The sequence below is a fragment of the Tauraco erythrolophus genome, chromosome 12, assembly GCF_009769465.1.
Source record: "Tauraco erythrolophus isolate bTauEry1 chromosome 12, bTauEry1.pri, whole genome shotgun sequence".
NCBI classification, from domain to species: domain Eukaryota; kingdom Metazoa; phylum Chordata; class Aves; order Musophagiformes; family Musophagidae; genus Tauraco; species Tauraco erythrolophus.
The window spans coordinates 14,136,356-14,157,063 of NC_141476.1; the positions used below are offsets into that span (position 1 = coordinate 14,136,356).

At 34.5% G+C, this 20,708-nt stretch overlaps 1 protein-coding gene across 1 annotated transcript in view; it reads left to right on the forward strand.

Moving 5' to 3' along the window:
* Window positions 1-20,708, forward strand: part of DNAH12 (dynein axonemal heavy chain 12) — a 69,443-nt gene that overhangs the window by 40,350 nt on the left and 8,385 nt on the right. Inside the window, exons 42-63 of the mRNA XM_086619344.1 lie at window positions 345-537; window positions 624-785; window positions 2,753-2,947; window positions 3,737-3,870; window positions 4,164-4,326; window positions 4,769-4,849; window positions 6,058-6,234; window positions 7,023-7,154; window positions 7,597-7,686; window positions 9,223-9,363; window positions 9,492-9,733; window positions 10,082-10,229; window positions 11,086-11,231; window positions 12,533-12,747; window positions 13,718-13,910; window positions 14,779-14,971; window positions 15,950-16,122; window positions 16,633-16,773; window positions 17,685-17,843; window positions 18,866-19,010; window positions 19,830-19,980; window positions 20,299-20,552. Of these exons, the coding sequence (XP_086475470.1) occupies window positions 345-537; window positions 624-785; window positions 2,753-2,947; window positions 3,737-3,870; window positions 4,164-4,326; window positions 4,769-4,849; window positions 6,058-6,234; window positions 7,023-7,154; window positions 7,597-7,686; window positions 9,223-9,363; window positions 9,492-9,733; window positions 10,082-10,229; window positions 11,086-11,231; window positions 12,533-12,747; window positions 13,718-13,910; window positions 14,779-14,971; window positions 15,950-16,122; window positions 16,633-16,773; window positions 17,685-17,843; window positions 18,866-19,010; window positions 19,830-19,980; window positions 20,299-20,552 (3,628 nt within the window). The remainder of the gene's footprint in view (window positions 1-344; window positions 538-623; window positions 786-2,752; window positions 2,948-3,736; window positions 3,871-4,163; window positions 4,327-4,768; window positions 4,850-6,057; window positions 6,235-7,022; window positions 7,155-7,596; window positions 7,687-9,222; window positions 9,364-9,491; window positions 9,734-10,081; window positions 10,230-11,085; window positions 11,232-12,532; window positions 12,748-13,717; window positions 13,911-14,778; window positions 14,972-15,949; window positions 16,123-16,632; window positions 16,774-17,684; window positions 17,844-18,865; window positions 19,011-19,829; window positions 19,981-20,298; window positions 20,553-20,708) is intronic.

Below are 20,708 nucleotides of genomic sequence, written 5' to 3' on the forward strand. Positions count from 1 at the left end.
TACCACTATGATTTAGAAGTAGAAAAATTCTGTTATTTTTCTTTTTCTTTGACACCTTTGTCCATATAGTGCTCCTGTTCTCACTGCTGCCGATTCCTCTTAGTAATTTGTAGTCGTTTCTAATTTAGCTAAATACTGATACTAGTATGACAAAAGAGTTGAGTGTTTTTGTTTTTTTTTTATTTTGTGGTGTGTACCCACTCCCTTTCTTTCCTCTTCTCCCCCACCCCACTTTCAGAAATTTCTTTTGGAGATGCTACTTCTATAGCTGTTTCACAGATTTATAGATGTATAAATGTATATGTATTTCTGCCATTCTGGTGATCAGCACATTTCCAATACAGGTACATGTTGGAACATTTGTCTCGTATAAGCCGTATTCTGAAGCAGCCAGGGGGTAATGCTTTGTTGGTTGGAATGGGAGGAAGTGGACGTCAGTCTTTGACTCGTCTAGCAGCATTCATGGCAAAAATGTGTGTTTTGCAACCAGAGATTTCTAAGACCTATAGCACAAATGAGTGGAGAGAAGATCTGAAAGTAAGTATTATCTGTTTGCATTTTGGCTTAATTTTGAGGAATGATGTTTTGAAATATACAGTATTTTTTTATGTCTTGCATTTTAGAGTCTTCTGAAGAATGCAGGTGTAAAAGGCTTGAAAACTGTATTTATAATCACAGATGCACAAATTAAAGAAGAAAGCTTTTTAGAAGATGTTGACAGTGTCCTCAACACTGGGGAGGTACCCAATCTTTTTGCAGCAGATGAAAGACAAGAAATTATAGAGGTATCTTTAGAAATTCTCTTGAATGTCACTTCCCTTTAAGCTATTTTGTCAGTTCAGTGTGAAGTGTGGCTTTTGGATATATGCACTTAATTCCGTGACTTTTTTTGAGACTTTAGATAAGTCAGCCAGTTATTAGTAAACTTATGGAGTAGTTTATGCCTAATACTAGCTTTAATTCTGACCTGGAATTATGCCCACAAACACATTAAGTTATGCACATTGGGAACTTTAATTGTTCACAAATACCCCGTGGCCATAGTTATTTTTTGCAGTGTATTGTGCAGAAGAATGTACATCGTAATGTTTTCATTGATCACTTAAGGACAAAGACATTTTTTGAGAAAACGCAGCCTGCCTTTGTCAATAGACTCTTGCTGTGTAGGGCACTAGGGCGCTGTTAGACAGAATTTCATAGTCTTGACAATTTCCACTCAGAAGCTGGGGAAGGGTGCTCCATGAATTCAGGCTCAGAAGTAAAGATGCAATGTACTCAGGCAATTTTTTAAAAATTTCTCACTAAAATCAGGCTTGGATTTTCAAAGTAGCATTCACCAGTTGGGAGGGAGGGGCATCAATCTTTGTATCCATCAAGTTGGAAACTTCATGTTAGCTAACAGTGTTTGGAACGGTATGCTGGGCTGTCTTCATATCTCGTGGTATGTTTACTAATAAATGACCTAGGTAATGCGTACCTAGGGATGCTTCTGGTTGACATTCAAGGTGGTTCTTAGTACATGCACAAATGTTCTTTATTGAAATAGTGATATCACTTGATAAATGTTAGTGTATTGGTTTTTCTTGTGCTTAAATTATGGAGCATGTTGATACCTGCGTTTCATGTGTTTTGCAAAGAAGTGAGATTATAATTCTAATCAGCTTTCTCTGCTACTGTTTCATTCTTGCAAGGTATATAAAAACAGTATTAAGATAATGCGACTCTTTCAATTTTACAGTTTGTACAAACATATTCAGGTGGTGTATGCTAGAACTGGGTAGCTAAACGTGATATGCCAACTGGAGCAAAGTTGGGTTTTACTCATTTAAAACTACTCTATCAAAATATTTCCACTTTTACTCTATTATTATTAAACTAATTTTTGTCATTTATTTTAATTGTGGGATTATGTAAAGTATACATGATTTTGTGGAAGAATAATTTGAGTTTTAGGGGTTTATATCCAGTGTTTCATGGATTATTAGTGAATTTAGGATAATCGTACTTTTATGAAGTAGTCTTTAGTTTCAAATCTAGAGGTTTCTTCTTGTTTTGAGAGATTATTGGTATTGGTAAATGAACAAATGGAATACATTTTGATGTTTGAAACTTAAATCTTGCTCTCCAATTAGATAAATACAGCATGTTTTAGTATAATATTAAAGCTAAAAAAGCTTAGTAACTTAATGCCTTGAAATGCTTAGGGGACTAATAGGACAGTTAAAGCGTAGATGATGAGAAAAACATTTGCTTTTGTGATAGTGGCTTTTGTGTAATGAGAGTAGTAATTTGCCTTATCTGTTTGTATCTCCTAAATCTTTGAGTGACTGAAGATTGACTGTAATTAAGCCTGATAGTTGTATTTATCATTAGAAGGCTTTGTTTATTTCTTGAGGGAGCTAATTATGATATTTTTTTTTTCAGAATGTCTTAACCCTCTGTCTCATCTTAATGTGTCTTATCCATCTGGAACTTGTCTTGGGATGGATTTTTAGGTTTTTTTTCTGATATATTCTCAATTGCTCAAAGCAGCAGATGATCATTTCTGGAATTAATCGTCAGGGTCACAGATAAATATCATGATCCTATTCTCTATTAGTATTTGCTACTTGTTCTGTTTTTCTAGTCTATTCAACCTGTTTCATTTATCAATAAAAAAATTTATTTCATGGTGGTGCTATCATTAACAGAATTGCTACAGGACTTAATGAGAAATTATGTAACAGTTTTTACCCTATGTATTATTCCTAAGGGTGTTCGTGCAATAGTTCAGACTGGCAATAAAAATGAAGAACTCAGCCCCTTGGCCTTGTTTGCATTTTTTGTGAACTGCTGCAAAGAAAATCTCCATATTGTGGTAGCATTTAGCCCAATTGGAGATGCTTTCCGCAATCGTCTGAGACAGTTTCCCTCACTCATCAACTGCTGCACTATTGATTGGTTCCAGGTATGTGAAAATATCTTTATTTTTTCCTCAACAAACTATTACAACAAACTATTCTAACAATCTGTATTTTCATGTGCCATTAGATTTCCTCTTGTCTTCTGTATAGAAGTACTCCATGTTTTTCGAAATTTTAAAATAGCACAGGCATTTTCTGTGATATTTTGGGAGCTCTTTGGTGTGCAATCTCAGTATTTCTACAACTACACAAATTTTATTGCTACAAAATTTACATTTCTGAATTAGTGATTAGTCACAGTTTGGTGATGGTAATTTATAATTTTTTTGCATAATGTGTATGTTTTAAAGGACTAGGGAAACCATTTCAGTGTGATCGGAAAATGATAATAACTTCTGCTGCCTGTTGAACAGATTGTGCATCATGGGAACAACTAGCAAACCCAAGTTCTGCTGTTTATCAGACGACCTTTTCTAGCAGAATAAAACTTTGAAAATTACTGTAGCTAATAATCCTTCATGTAAGCAGTGTTAGTCTCAATAAAGTGCAGTTAGCTCTATAGCTTGGCCTGATGCTGACATCAATTAATTTTTCTACCAGAGGATGACATAGACACAGAAACATTTGGATAGAATGGCAGTATGTAGCTTTTAACTTGAAGATCAGCTTCTTGCTGATCTGATCTAACCCTTATATCAGCTCATTGTTCTTGAGACATAGTTGGTACTAGTGTGTCTCATGCTGGTGTTTTGAATAGTAAAAACTGGTTTTAAAGTATGAAGACTGCTAACAGCTGAATTTTGCAAATGCTTCTCTCCTCACTTCTTCCTCAGCCGTGGCCTGAAGATGCCCTTGAACGTGTGGCTAATAAGTTCTTAGAAACACTTCAGCTCACAGACAGTGAGCGTCAGGAAGTTGTGCCCATCTGTAAATACTTTCATACTTCAGTTTTGTCACTCTCTGTAAGGTCAGTCTGTTTTGTTTGAGAACAACTCATTAGTTTATAGATATATTAAGAGGAAAAAGATTGTGCTGCTGAAAGTAGTAAACTGAGCAACAGAGAACTCAAAAGTTTAATTTTTACAAGTAAGAAACAACAAAATAGTAGGTGATTGAGTTTCATTACTACTCATTTCTGTCTTAAAAGTTAATGGATACTATCTTACTGCATGAAAATATTGTATAAAATTGTCAAAATTGTTTGCTCCTATTATTTGTCAAACAGTTACATAACTTTGCTAACAATTTTTTTTTTAATAGGTTCTTGCAAAGACTGGGGCGCCATAATTACGTTACTCCCACTTCTTATCTTGAGCTTATTGCTGCATTTCGGAATCTTCTTACTCAGAAACGAGATGCTGTAATGAAAGCCAGGAATAAATATTTAAATGGACTAGATAAACTAGTTTTTGCTGAATCACAGGTGAGTAGGGACAAAAATGGAACGTAAAATACAAAATGTTTGGCAAAAGCAGGTTTTTTCCTGGAGAGGTCAGTGAAAAGCATTACTTCAGATTTTGTTTAGCTTGATCTTCAACAGTAAAACTATAAGAAATGTATTTTGCCTTTTCTTTCCTACAGTCATAGCAGTTGTGCTAGAGGCCACAGACCTCCAAGCATGTATTGCTAAGCAGGATATGAGCAGAGCTCCCCTTTCCTAAATGGTTAACAGGTGTCTATAAGTGAATGTAGTTTTTAAAATTAGAGATAGTACATATGAGATCCGAAGTGTTTTAGTTTGAAACTGAATGTTATTTCCTTCTATCAATAAATTAGTCCTTAGATAAGATGTACATCTTAGAGAAATTGTTGGAAATTGTACTTGGCACTTCTGAATCCTGCCTGGTTCTTTTGCATGTGTATAGGTTGGTGAGATGAAACAAGCACTAGTTCAGCTGCAGCCCAAGCTGGAAGAGGCTAAATTGGATAATGCAAACATGATGAAGGTAGAGTTATCCAAATACAACTTAATGGTTTTTTAAGTAAGCATGTGTGTACTTGGGATCCATAACATCACCTTCATAATAATTAGCTTTGAATGAGGAATCTTAATTGTACAATGTACTTCTACTTTGGTATCTCAGCTGATTGTAGGCAGGTTATAAAGAATACGCCTGTGTAAGATTGCTGATATGTGACTTTCAAAAAATAAGAGTTGAGATCAGGTTTTTGAGCTCACTTCTTATTTACTGGGGTTTGCAGTGTTGTGAAACTTGCCAGTATTTATGCTTATATCCTTAGAACTGGAAGCAAATTGCATTCTTTTTGTAAGATACAGACTCTGGATATATAGTCCTTGCCTAAGCTCTGTGCTGAAGGATGTTAGAGGAACTTTCATGCTAATAGTAGTTACACTGGGATTCCCAAGATCGTTCACAAACATTGCAAAAACCACAAATAGGTCTTCAGCATATAAAATAAACAAGAACAGTTTTGCACAGTCTGTCTTTGCGTGCACAGCAATTATATGCTTGATTTTTTTTTTTTTTTTAAAGGATCCTAAAAAGGGTTAACTTCATAGGAATTTAGTGGGGTTTAGGAACCAATCTCTTAGGTGTTTTTGAAAGTTCTGACATGAAAATATACTTATCTGTTGGTGTTGTGTCACAAAAAAACAAAGTTCGATTGACATTTTTATGCACTTGCTTCTCATTTGTAAGTGTTTCTGCAAATACAGTGATATCTCTTCTACCTGCTCTTACAAACTTCTAAGAAAACTAGATGTCACTTCTGTAGAACTGAAAAGGGAGTACTTGGGTGAAGGGTTGACTCATCACTGAAAAGAAAATAAACTTCAGTAGTCAATGTTATAGACTATAAAGCTATGACAACTCACTATAAAAAATAGTCATTTTTTAGTTATAGCCTGATGCACAAACATGAAGAGTTTATCTCCTGAATTTCAAACATATTTTAAATGGCTTTTATTGACAGTAATTTCCCTTCCTGCAGTTTACCTGCTGTTAAAGCTCCATAATGATGTTGCGTTATGCTAAGAAGCAAATTAATCCAAATTGAAAATATATGAAAATATTGGAATGCTTCCATTTTCTCTTTACATTTTACAGTATTCCATAAGTGCTATACTAGGGAATTTTGGTTTATTTGATCATTCACTGCTCAATAGGAAGCTCACCTATGTGTTTTTCTTTAGACTATAGAAATAGAATCTGCAGAAGTAGAAGAAAAAAGAAAAACTGTAAAAGTAGATGAAGAAATTGCTACAGAAAAAGCTGAAGAAGCTCAGACATTGAAAAATGAATGTGAGAGTGACCTGGCAGAGGCGATCCCAGCCCTGGAGGCCGCACTCGATGCTCTCGACACTTTGAAGGCAAGCTGATCTAAACTTCAGCATTTGAAAGTGTTATTCGACATGATGAAACTCTTCTGTTTATTTAGGAAAGAATGCACTAAGATGAAAAGTATTTAAAAAGTGTTAAATTGCCTCAGTTTTGTCAAAGGAGAGGACCTGTACAGTTATTGTTCAGTGTATTTCCTCTTCATGTACTCAGAATACAGGAGGGTATGTGCATTTGAAGAATTGTTTATTTGCAAGAAAGCCCACTTGTAGGAAAAGTAACCAAACCCTGAAGTTAGCAGCAGTGGTATCAGCTGAATTTCCTCTTTCAGTTAAGTTAGTGTTGATCGCCAGTGTGTAACGTGGCATTGGTTTGTGGCTAAGAATTATCTGGATCTTTGATTTAAAGGTTTTGTCCTTGTCATTAATTGTGCGTTATCTGAAAGCAGTATTGTTGAGAAAGTCCTGCAGGAATTTAGTACAGTAGGAGTTATGAAGTATATGAGATGTCTTAGATTACACTTATGGAAGTGTATCAAAACATGCTGACTTGAACTTTTTAAAACATAATTTTAATTAATCATTAGCTTACAATTGCTAGCATGTATTTCATTTTTACTTCCCCTGCATAGGATAGATACATTGATGGATATTGTTAGTTGTCTTGCTAACACGGTATCATCCCTTCTAAAAGTCGTCTATAATTATGTTCATTGGTAATGGTGTTGTAATTCTCCTTTTTTTCTGTTTGTTTGTTTATCTTAGTGGTGAGAAACACATAACATTTGTCATGAAGTTTTTAAATGTGATTTTTATTTTAGCCTTCTGATATATCAATTGTCAAATCAATGAAAAATCCTCCATCTGGTGTCAAACTTGTCATGGCTGCTGTCTGTGTTATGAGAGATATAAAACCTGAAAAAATTGCAGATCCTTCAAGGACTGGAGGCAAGGTAAAATGGCAAACAATAGTTTCAAATAAAAGTGTACTTCAGTTCTTCTCAACACAGAGCACTTGTTCAATAAACAAGATCACCCAAGGGCCACTAAAGTAAGCAAGTACTTATAGCCTCCATCTATTATTTTACTGAAAACTTCCAGAATTCCGAATTTTCTAAGTTTTGTCATGTGAAAAGAGAAGTCATTTGATTTGCTTGACTCATATATAGATAATAGATAATGAGCAACTCTTCCCTGAGACACTGTTTGGATTTTGGCTTTAGGTATGGTTGGGGAAATGTTTGATCTGATAGACTTTGTCCTTTATTGACATTTCAAGGAGATACAAAGTCATGAGTGTTAAGTATGCATGAGTGTTAATGAAAGAGATTTGTTGAGTTTTGTTTGTGTTTTTGTTTTAAAACTTGAAAATATATTTCCTACTCTGTTTTGTAGATTTTGGATTACTGGGCTCCAAGCAAGAAACTGCTTGGTGACATGAATTTCTTAAAGGATTTGAAAGAGTATGACAAGGACAATATTCCAGTAAGACTTCTGTCTAATTTTTCAGTGATTTTTACCATGTAGACCCTTTGTTGCAGGCGGGAAATGGAATTAGAAATTGCTATATCAGAGGCCCCATTTGTCCTGAGTTAGGCAACTTCTGTTATGACCAAGGATCTTTACAAGATGATAGGGTATCTCTATAGGATGAGTATGGTCATAGCAAGTGAGTCAGATTTCCTCAGGGTGAGCCCTTGGAAGTGGCATTTCAGAAGATCATAGAATTCCCTTTGGGAATTTCTAAGGCTTCTATGCAGCCTGTCTTCTGTTTGAATGAAATATGCTTCTGTGCACAAATGCTTCTAACATTGCAATTTATAGGTAGTATCTCACCAAAAGGTAAAAATAACACCTTTAAAAACTGTATCAGAGTAAATAGTCTGTCCTGTCCAGTATCCTGTGTCCAAAAATGGCCATAAAGCAGGTACCTTGGAAGGAGTAGGAACAGAATATATGATAATTTCTCCAAATATTCTTTGGCCTCTGGCACTTTAAATAAAGGACTTCCAAAGCTAGGTGTAGTTTCTGTGTGTTTAGTAGCTTTCAGCACATCTCTCTTCTGTAATTTCTCTAGTCCGCTTAAAGCCATGTAGACTTTCTGTATCTACAAGAACGTTTTACAAAGCGTTCCAGAAGTCTACTTTTTAAGTGGTATGAAGCACGATCTCCTTCTGATTCTTCTGAACCTGGGTCCTTTTAGCCTCATTTCATGTATTCTGTTTTGGGTTTTGGTTGCATTTTTTTTGTGGAACCGGTGAACATTTGATCTCTGTCCACCCTTTCTATGTCTTTTTTGTGCTAGCTGTTCTAAATCCATTACTTGGCATTATAAACATTTTGTATTTTTAAATAACTGCCCACATTGGTGCTTTTCTTAATAGCTGTTTCTAATTGTATTATTTTGATTGAATGAATCTTGTTAAAATGGGTAATATTTTAAGTACAATAAATGCAGACATATACTAGCTAAATAACTATTTAGACGTGACTATCTGCCCTAAAGATCTTACTATCTGATAGTGTGATTCTTGCAGTTTGCCTAGTTCAGTGGAAATGGAATATGCTTTGTCTTTTATAAAACTGAGATCCCCAAAAGTAGGTGCAAACAATGTAATTTATTTAGATTTTGCCTTACATTGGTAGGAATACATTTTTATAATGATCCCCAACAGCTGTGTCTTGAGCAAAGATAGCAAATAATGAAATTAGCATGTTTTGCACAAGGGACAGTGTAAATTAAGGCTTCTCTGTGACTGTAATGCTCTTAGGTAGCTGCCACATGGAAGACATACCGAATGCACGTTTATAAAGGATAAGGGTAGGATTAAGATGAAAACAGGAACAGACTACAAAGCATCATAGGAAAATCAAAAGAAACAAATGAGCAGTGGTTTCTAGCACAATTAATACCAAGTAATTCTTTGCTGTTTCATTCTATAGAGAAACGGCAATCAATCAGTGTAATTTTAAAGCATCAGCCACAAGACTTTGCTTAGCTGTAATGCTTTTGTTATCCAGGCAGCTGTCATGCAGAAGATTCGGACTGAATACTTGACTAATCCTGAGTTTGATCCACAAAAGGTGGCTAAAGCTTCCTCTGCAGCAGAGGGTTTATGCAAATGGATTATGGCAATGGAGATGTATGACAGGGTTGCGAAGGTGCGTTTTTGATCCTAGTCTCTCAGTGCTATGGAATCTTTCCTTTGCTTGATAAGTTCACCTTAAGCATTGTATTAAATAATAAACTTGCAAAAATGTGCTTTAAGCATTTATGTACTGGTTTATAGGTCGTTGCACCCAAGAAAGATCGTTTAAGAGAGGCACAGCAGTCCTTAGCAGAGACACTGACACTCTTGAATCAGAAGAGAGAAGAACTGGCAGCAGTAGAAAATCGTTTGGCTGCTTTGGAACAAACCTTTGCTGAGAAAACTGAGGAAAAGGCTCGTTTAGAATTCCAGTTTGATCTGTGTGCTAAGAAACTAGAACGAGCAGAGAAGTTGATCGGAGGCCTTGGTGGAGAGAAATCAAGGTCAGGTTAAAGTTAGAATGTCAGATATAACAGCCATTGCAGAAATAGAGTTTGAACTTTAGTTCTCTGAGCCTTTGATGCTGTATCTGTGTCTGAGGGCTGTACTACTTAAGAGTGTCTGGGCCCTTGAAAGATTCCTAATTGTTTGTAATGTAAAAATACGGGCAGCAACATTGGGAGAATTGTAGAGAAAGTCTTCAAAACGAGAATAAAATACATAAACGCAGTGTCCTTATTCTCCACCTGAAGTTAAGAGAAACTACAACAACAAAAAGTTTATTTTTATCATCAATATCATTAATGTGGAGGTTTCAGCACTATTTTTTTCTGTATCTTTGCTTGTCATAGATGGAATAATGCTGCAAATGATCTTCAGGACATATATGATAATTTGACAGGAGATGTTCTGATATCAGCTGGTGTCATAGCATATCTGGGAGCTTTTACTGCTGGATTTCGACAAGAATGTACCAAAGATTGGAGCAAACTGTGCAAGGTTAGAAGGTTATCTTAGATTTAAGTAAGAGTTTGCTTTTTTTCAGACTATTGCAAAAGACTTCAGAAATCCCTTGTTTGTTTAATACTGGCGTAGTAAAACTCACTAAGATTAGTGGGATAAATTCTGCTCGTCTAATATTCTGTAAATTTGAATTTAATTAAATTAGTGAATTTACTCTAGACTTAAAAGCATATCAGAAACAAGAGCGCATCATTGACTTTGTAAGGCTTGATTATTACTGAAGTAAAATCTCAGAATTTTCTCTATTTTGCCTTTAAATGGAAGAATGAACTTTAAAATGCAATTATGTGTAATGTAAAAAAATTCTATAATAACGTACACTGACACATATTTATATGTTAATTAAATGGTTGATTATGCTGTTTGCAAAGGGACACTTCCAACATACTTATGCTAACACCATAATTCATAAATCCAAGTGGTTTGAGGTCACTGACTGTGACTGTGACATCAAACAGTAGCAAATCAGCATTGGATTGCTGCATAGAGGTAATGGAAGACAGAGTTGTTACATGATTTCCAACTGTGTATGAGTTTCTTAAGGTAATACATTGTTATTATTTCATGTAACAAACCCCCCACATTTAGAATGTACGAAAAAACTGGACAAATCCTACAAAATCTGGAGATAGTAAATATTCTATGGGGAAATACAGTTAGCTATTGAAAATATGATTTTTTTTTTCCCCTAGGATTTTTAATTGCACTTAACCTGTTTCAAACTCTTAAAATGAAATGCATTGTCACTTTAGATTGAAGTGGCATTTAATAAAAAATGTAAAGAAACATCAGTTAAAGGTAAATGGGGTTTTCTTTTCTTTTATTTTTCCAGGAGAAGAATATCCCCTGTTCTGAGAATTTCTGTTTGAGTAAGACTCTTGGTGACCCAATAAAAATAAGAGCCTGGAACATTGCTGGTTTGCCAACCGACGTATTTTCTGTAGACAATGGGGTCATTGTTGACAACTCAAGACGTTGGTAGGTGACAAAAAGGTTTAATTTTCAAATCCAAACAATTTTGCACTTTTTTTAAAAAAAGTAAACTAAATACCTACAGACAATGTAACTTCTGTAGAGACAATGCAATTGGAAACAAGAGTGGGATCTTTATATACAGCTCTTCTGAAATTTAAGAGGCATAACACTTCAGAGATTTGTGTATGTAGTTATTTGAAAGCTTTCATTTCGGGAGATGCAGTGCTCTTGGATAAAGTGAGGACTTCTTTTTCTTTTTTTTTTTTTTAAATATTGTGTCTTGTCCTATTACTGACTAATAAAGCATTTGTAAGAATCGGTTTTAGAAATGCACAGAAATCCTCATTCTTCACACGTTTAATGGTGGGATTCAAGTTATATAAATTGCAGTGTGCAGATACCACAGTCCACTTCATATTCTTACCGTTATAAGGCTATCAGATGACATTTTTATGTTTTATAGGTATTTATTGTGTGTGAAACTCACATCTATATAAAGGATTCTTTTAGGACCTTTAACAATTCTTTTAATTCCAACTGAAATTGTATTTCAAGGATGATATCTGTTGCGTTATATGAAAACTTGTGATAGCTGTCTGCAAATAATCTGCATACAGTAGAGATATAAGATTTTAAAACTTTCTAGTGATGCTCTTGTGATCTGTGTTCTCTTAAGAATTAGATTTCATGGTAGATTCAGATTACATTCCGATTACAGTGTGTAATTCCATTTTTAGAATGTTACTTAGTTCTGAGAGGGTGCAGTTAGAGGAGGTGTTTGATATCACCAATGCCTGACTTACTACAATACATACATATAGATGAAATCAGCAAGTGCGAAGTGAGGCAAATCTGTTGAACAAAAGTAAAATATTGTCACCTTTCCCTGTCCCACTTTTATTTCCAGTCTTATACTAGCTGATATACCAATGTCTCAGATTTGCATTGCAGCTAATTGTTGATTTTTATTTTTTTAAGTGAAAAAAAAGATGAGAATGAACTCCAAATTTTTAAAAATAAATTATTTCTAAATACTGAGAATTCCAGGAGAGAAACAGGACAAGATTTTACAAGAATTCTGCGTCCTGATGTTATGAACATTTTTTTTTTCAATTCTTAAATCTATTTTTGGTATTACTTTTCAAATTATGCTAAAATACCCATCCATCCATTTTTTACTGTTATCTTAAAATAAGAGAATAAAAATTGTATCACTTTTTCCTTGCCTGACACAGAAACATTTCAAAATAGTTTAAAATTTTAAAAAACTCTGAGCACTGAGAAAACTGTCTCGTATGTCCTAGGCCATTAATGATTGATCCTCAAGGTCAAGCAAATAGATGGATCAAGAATTTTGAGAAGGAAAACCGGCTGAATGTTATCAAGGTCAGTGACACAGATTATATGAGAACTGTGGAAAACTGCATTCAGTTTGGAACTCCACTTCTGCTAGAAAATGTTGGAGAAGAACTAGACCCATCATTTGAACCTCTGCTGCTTAAACAGACTTTCAAACAAGGTACAGCAAAATTAATTTTGAACTCTGAAGTAGATTATATTGATGTTCATCTTGCCATCTGTGGTACTGTCCGATGTTTTTCTCATTACTCTCTGGTTTACTGCTGCCTGTGGTAAGAGGAAGGTAGTTTCACAACAGCCTGAAGTTTTATTTATTTTTTTTTAATAAATATAATTCATATATCACATGATAGTGTATTTATGTGAAAAAATAACCTTCACTATGTTGCTATAGGAGACTAAATGAAGACACTTGACTCTGCAAAGGGAAGATTCTCCATGAAATTATGTTTTGCTTGTTCATTTTCATATGTTTTAGTCTAATACTAATATTTACTAAATTTTGCATCAATCAAGAAAAGCCGTTAAGGGTTTTTGCTTAAGGCACAATTTTCCTCTGTTTCTCTGAAGCTTGCTAAGTAGCTATGAATTTGATTTTCAACTTTTCTTTCTTTTCCTCCTGGAAAAAGACAGAAAAATGCACGTAAACACAAGTATGCTTTCCTTCCTTCATGCATAGTTTATTTTTACTGGTTTTCGCATTCATACTAAAAAAACACAAAATCAAAATAAACAAACCAAAGCCCAAAAAAGATAAAAGCTCAAACAGTTTTTTTCTTTTATTTTTGAATTTCCTATTTCAGGCAGGTAATTCAAGGATAGAGTATTCTGTAGTAATATCATATTTGATTATAATTCCACAGGTCTCCACTATGGTATACACACATTGAAAGTCTGATAGTAATTGGATCGACTCGATTTCATCTCCTAAGAGTAAAACATGACCTCACTGAAGTCTGTGAGAATTTTTCAGAGAATGAGATAGCTTTATTTATTTATTTATCAATTTTTAGGAAATTTGTCATTGACAATAAATTTACTTTTATTTAATCACAAAAGTAATTTTTTTTTTTCCTGTATGTAATTGAAGTAGATAATGGTTTTCTTAACATTTCTCATCTTAACTTTAGGAGGCATGGAGTGTATCAGGCTTGGTGAGACTGTTATTGAATATTCCAGTGACTTCAAGTTTTTTATTACCACAAAACTGAGAAATCCACATTATATGCCTGAACTTGCTACAAAAGTTTCTTTACTCAATTTTATGATTACACCAGAGGGACTTGAAGACCAATTGCTGGGTATTGTCGTAGCGAAAGAGAGGTAAGTCTCTATTTATGGCAAATAGCAATTAAAACTTTTTATGGCGTAATTCCAAGGAAATGAGTGTAATTTACTGTAAAACAAAATGAATGTTACATGGTGTAAATGTTGCTCAGTAACAGCTTTGGGGAAAAAAAAAGTTGTTTTTCTAATTTTCTTATCTAAAAAGTTTCTTAGAGAAACAGATTGTCATGTTTACTGTGGGGTAAGTGTCCACAAGTTAATTAAAAGAGCAGATGTAAAGTCATTGGGTTTTTTTATGGCAATTTTCTCCTGAAATATTCCTTGAATGATAGAAAACTATATAAATGTTATTTAAAGTTTAAATTACTATTGCGAATATTAGAATGTGACTGAGCTGCTGGAGAAAGATGCAGAATTATGAGGATTTAATTTTAATTTCGTATGAAATAAATGCACAGTACCTCTGAAACTTATTATGGGTCTTATCTGAACCCTCACAGAGATACAAAGAAGTAGTATCTGAGTTGTAGGGAAATGTCTGTGCCATTGGGCTAAATTCTGTTTTCTAAAAAAGTGTTTCCAGCAGTAAACTTATTCTGCATATCACATGGTGCTTTTTCAGGCAGTAGGGAGATAATAAAGGAAAACTAGGATGCACTGACATTTGCAAAATGTTGAGGTGTTAAAGTTTACACCATCATTTTCAAACACTGAGCCGAAGCTTTGCAAAGAAATCTGTCCTCAGAATTATAAATACCTGCTGAACAGTAACAACCTGTTTAAACTGAACAGACTATTCACAAATATTTATTGTAAGAAGAGAGAGTCATCTTCATGGGTTTTGTTTACAATCAGTGGAAGATAAGCATTGACTGTTTTTGTTGTATGCCTTTTTCTTCATTAGACCAGAATTAGAAGAGGAAAGAAATACTCTCATCCTTCAGTCTGCAGCCAATAAAAAGCATCTAAAAGAAATTGAGAAGAAAATTTTAGAAACCTTACATTCATCTGAAGGAAATATTCTGGAAGATGAGACTGCTATCGAGGTCTTGGATTCTGCTAAACTAATGGCTAATGAGATCATGAAAAAACAGCAGGTAAGGAATGTGTATGTGTGTTTTCCCTAACAAAACATAGAAATGTTAAAATTTGCAGCTGGCAGGACTGTGAATTAGATGCAAAACATGAGGAGAAAGTTCTGTGCTTGTGAAACGTGAAGAGAAATAAAATTGGATCCATTCTAGAATCTCCACTGATAGTTTATTCAATCTTTAGTTTAAAATGCTTTAAAGAATGTTTATCTATCTGTTAGGAGTGAGTGAAAAGTAATAAGTTCTGAAGATAAGATAACATGTTAAGATAAAGGAAGGAGCTAATTTTTTAAAATAACAAAAATATTCAGGGAGACATTAATAATCTAGATGACTAATGTAAGTGGGCAAGCCCAGGTTCTTTTGTTATACTTCATGCATAAAATACCAGCTGAAGTCAACGAGAGCTAAATAATATTAGTAAGAGAATAAAGATTTTTTAATTTTTTTAATTAGTATAGACTTAACAGAAATCAAATATTAATGTTTTCTTTAAGGTGATGTTGGCCTACTGCTGCTTGTTAACGCCTATGAAATATCATCTCAGAATTTTTCTGATGGTCAAATTCTGAAAAACCTTTTTATATTCAAAGTGTTGTTTTGCATAAAGCTGATTTAGAGTAGAATAAGTAGAGCTTAAATACATAAACAGTCAGACATTAGTCGTATTTTTGAATATGGCAGGGATAGATTGATACTTTGATGCTAAATGATGCATTGAAAGTGTTGGTACCTCCTTTGTTTTGACTGTTGCATCCTGTGGCACAGATAAATCGATCAGGCAGTACTGTGTTAAGGGCAAGCACTCGGTTTACCTGGCGTAGTCATTACCTACTGTGATTGTACCTTTTGGGACATAAAAGTTGTCTTACGCTGACCTTATAAAGTGCTGTATAAAACTAATTTAATAATGTTATGAAGTAGCAATGTTTTTGTATGAGGAATATTGAAAGTTTTTCTTTGTCCACTACTATTGATATTTAGATTGCAGAGAAAACAGAACTTAAAATAGCTGAATCTCGAGAAGTCTATCGACCTGTCGCGAAGCATTCATCGGTGCTGTTCTTCAGTATTGCAGACTTGGCAAACATTGATCCCATGTACCAGTACTCCCTTAGCTGGTTTGTCAACCTCTTCATCACCTCTATTCATGATAGGTAAATACAGTCTTTCTGATGTAAAATAACGTGTTCTCATTCTGCTCTTATGAACAGTTCTTTCTGTTTTGAAACCATTTACCTCTTATTCCTCCTTAAATGCAGGCTTTTGAGAACAAAATATGATTTGTTAATGAAGTAAATGCGCTTTTCAGTTCCTATTTGAGCAAATTGTGAACTGTAAGCATGCGCTTTATTTAAGTGCTTGTAACAATGTGACTTATAGAAAGGATGTAGTCTGGTTCTGAACTAGGCTCAATTATGAACACCAAGTGCCACCACCTGTCTGTGGCAAATGGATTTCGACTCATTATTTTGCTTAGGACTTTTAAAAGAGCTGTAAAACATTGAGTGTAGTCGCAATGTTGGGGAAATGGGCATCTAAGTCTCTTGTCGATCATGTGGGTCTAATATAATTCCTCCACAACCCAAAATAGATTTAGATTTCTTAACTGATTTGCCTAAGTTATTTCATTTGAAGTCTCAATTTCTTACTTCTTTTCTTTTTAGTAATAAATCCAAAATGTTGGAGAAGCGACTTCGATATCTAAATGACCACTTCACATACAATTTGTATTGCAATGTGTGTCGTTCACTGTTTGAAAAGGACAAGCTGCTTTTCTCCTTTTTGCTATGTTGTAACCTTCTCATGTAAGCTCATTTTTGTGAAGTCTCTTAATAACAGAAGCTAATGATATTTCATCATTGAAAAAGTTATTGATGAGATAGCATGTTCTTGTGCATATTGATAATAATGCCTTTGGAATAAGGTCGTGAGTGTTTTGGGTTTTCTAGTGCGAGTATCGCTACTACTGAAAACATCATGAAAAGAATGTTCCTGTGCCCATTTAAATCAATGGTTTTGTCAATGATATACCTTTAACTCCCTTAATGGTCCTGGGTAGTGCCCCATAGCACCCTTATGTCAAGAGCAATTGCTGTTATTTAAGAAAAAGTTTTAGAAAGAAATCTAGGACAGTAACGTGCCATCCCAACAACTACTAGGCTTTTGTTTTTCTTCTTAATTTTCTCTTTTCGTTTTCTTTTATCCTTTTGCATACATCATGAGATCTCAGTTGCAGTCTTTTCTCTTCCACCAACTGTTTAGTTTGTCCCTGTTTTTTTTTTAGTTTTGTGTGAATACATTGTGAAAGGAAAGATAAGTTCAAAACTGCACGATCACGACCATAACGTGCATACATAATTACAATGTGCGCACATCTGTATATGGACCATTCTTCCTGGACCAATTTGTAAGGCTATTGTATGCCTCGAACCCTTTATTTCCTACAAAGCTGTTAAAAATCAGGAATAGTTACACTTTTTAAAAACAAATAAGCAGATATATACCATTTACCTCTTGAAACCCTTACTGTAGTCTTAATCAGTTATTTTTACTATACAGTTTTTTAACTATATAGAATACTGAGATCTGATCTCAGCTGTTACTGCAGTAGAGGTATTACTAAGTGGCAGTGAAGTAATTAATTTTAAACAGCTCTTTATATTATGTAAAATTGTGTCTCAGAAACTAAATATTATCCTTTTTTTTTTTTAAATAGGGCTAAAAATGAAATAAAACATCAAGAGTTTATGTTCTTACTAACTGGGGGTGTGAGTCTCAAGAATAAGTACAAGAATCCAGCCCCGTTTTGGCTACCAGATAAGAGCTGGGATGAATTATGTCGTGCAAGTGAAATCCCTGCTTTGAAAGGACTGAGGTATAATAAAATGTTGATGTGAACTAGCCTTAATTGATTTTAAGCAAAACATGTGTAACATGCTGAAAGAAATGTTTCCTATACATTTTCCAAACCAGTGCCAGAATGCTAACATGGTAAAACCAACCCTTTTTTTCATCATTAGGTTTGCTTCACTTGTTTAGGTCAAACAATCAGATCACTAATTATGATATTATTTAATCAAAATATTTTCCTAAATTATTTGAGGTGTTCCCTAAAGAAATTTCCCTTTTGGAATGTCTCCACCGTAGACAAGCAGTGTTTCGAGGGACTCAATGGAGGCCAAAGAAAGTATATGTAGCAAAATTCTACTGCAGTGCTGGGGAGGAGCTTTTCTGGTAAAATCTGTCTCCTGAAATCATGAGAATTTCAGCCTGGATTTAAATAGAATTTAACCTGAAGTTCTGGAGCCATCATGGCTATACAAGTCTTGAGTATAAATAGCTGGCAGAACCCAAATATTTGCAGGAATTGGATCTGACTGCGGAAACACTGCTCTGTTAGAAGAAATTATTTGGGACTCTTTTGAGTTTCTCCCCCTTTGGGGTTTTAATAGTAATGTGGATGATGGTCCAGCCTTTAAATAGTCTGAGAGTTGTCCCATTGCAGAGGACGTGCTCTACATGTTGTGTGAAGGAAAATATTTTTTTTTTCCCTAATTAAATTTCCTGGTAGTTTTCTTCAGTTAGAGTGGAATTTTCCTGAAACATGAGAGGCAGAAAAGTCACCCAGACCTCTGAAGGTCCAAGCAGTGCTGGCTGGAGGAACAGACAGAACTTATTGTCAACTCAGAGCATTTCAGGTGGAATCTTGTATGTCTGCAGCAGCATAGTGGAAAAATATTTTTTCACTCTTCAGCATGGAGAAGCTCAACTGTAGATTATTTGCTGATGTAGAAGTGGTGTGGCTTGTATGACAATACAATGTAGTTGGCTTTTGATAAACATCAAAAAACAGACTCCAGGTATTTACAGTAATTGTAAGTGCTTTTTTTTCTCTAGGAGTCACATCTCTGAAAATATAGGTGAATGGAAAAAAATTTATGACAGTAAAGAGCCACAAAGCTTTCCATTACCAGGAGAATTCAATAATACATTAAGTGAATTACAAAAGATGATAATTCTTCGATGCTTAAGACCAGACAAGGTAAAATGATCTTTTATCAAGTGTTTGCATACTGTTCCATGTCTTGTAGCGTAGTTGGCAGTGGCTATTCTTATAAGTGATATTCTTATTTTTCAGTTGAGCCATACAAACACCACAAGCATCAGCTGACATCTTTTGTCTGCCGTGATTTAATGCATCTTTCAGAGTATGCTCATTCTAATATTTTTGAAGAGCTTGTTCATGTTTCGTCTGTTTGCTGGTACAGCCAGTATACTTGAGGGCGGGCTATACTAGCCTGAACAAATACACAGAGTATCTGGTACCATGTGCTTTCATACAAAGGGTTCCAAGGCAAAGAAAGATCAAATGTGTTGATTCAAACAGCCAAGGCGAACTTTTATCACCTTCTGCCTTTGATGCACTGAGCAAATTGCGTTGTATGTACTTTAGGAACAATCAATCTCAGGATTTAAGGTACATACTGCAAATGCTCCTTAGAACTAGTTAAAAATTACTACATGAATATTTACTGAGGGGGAATATGCTGATTCTCCACATCAAATAAAGCCTGAATTAAAATCTTCACATAATTTGTGTATATGAGGTATGTTATTTTTTGTTTTCTAAAAGCATTATTATTTCTCTCGTAAGGTAAAATAAAAAGGGAGGATGACAGAATGTCATCAAGAGGTGAAACTTTTGCTTCTGAAGCATTCAGCAGGACTAGTCTCAAATCTGTGCAAAGCAGAGAGGTGTCTATAGGCTCAGCAATTTGACTAATTTATGGTACATAAAAGATGTTGCCAAATATGTGGTTATGTTTAATATATGTTTATTATCTATTTACTTTTTTACCAGATTGGTCCAGCTATAACTACATTTGTAAGTGATAAACTGGGGAAGAAATTTGTAGAGCCACCACCTTTTGATCTAACAAAAAGTTACTTAGATTCAAATTCTACAATCCCTTTAATATTTGTGCTATCTCCAGGAGCAGATCCCATGTCTAGTAAGTATACAAAGAAGGATAAAACAAATGCATAGTGCAGCTTTTCAGATGAAGTACCTGAATTTCTCCTTCATTGCACAGTAAGGATTATTTTGCACTTTGTTCGAGTGCATTATGTCACACTGGTAAAATTCTGTGCTGCCTAAAAATGGGAATGGTATTTTAAACTGGATAAATTTTACACTCTACATCAAACATATACCATCTGATTGTAAGTACATTATAACAAAATAGTAATAAACATTTTTCAATATTTTTTTTCCTGACATAACTTCTTTTTAATTAATAAATACTAAAATCTTATGCATTCTATTCAAGGCCTCCAGAAATTTGCAAATGACAGAGAGATGGTTGGAGATAAGTTTCAGTCCATCTCATTAGGACAAGGACAAGGACCTATAGCTACGAAAATGATTCAGAAAGGAATGGAAGAAGGAATCTGGATTTGTTTACAGAATTGTCATTTAGCTGTCTCCTGGATGCCAATGCTGGAGAAAATATGTGAAGAGTTTAACAGTGAAAAATGTCATCCAGTCTTCAGACTTTGGCTTACTAGTTACCCTTCACCAAAGGTACACGCATTGCCAAATATTCTGTATTTGAGGAAAGGAAAAGTTGATGATGTTTTTAGGAAATATTCGTATCCCTGAATGATCTAATAATGTGGAACTTCTCTGAATACAATGAAGTTCTTGAAGAGATAATGTAATCAAGAAAAGACATTTCAA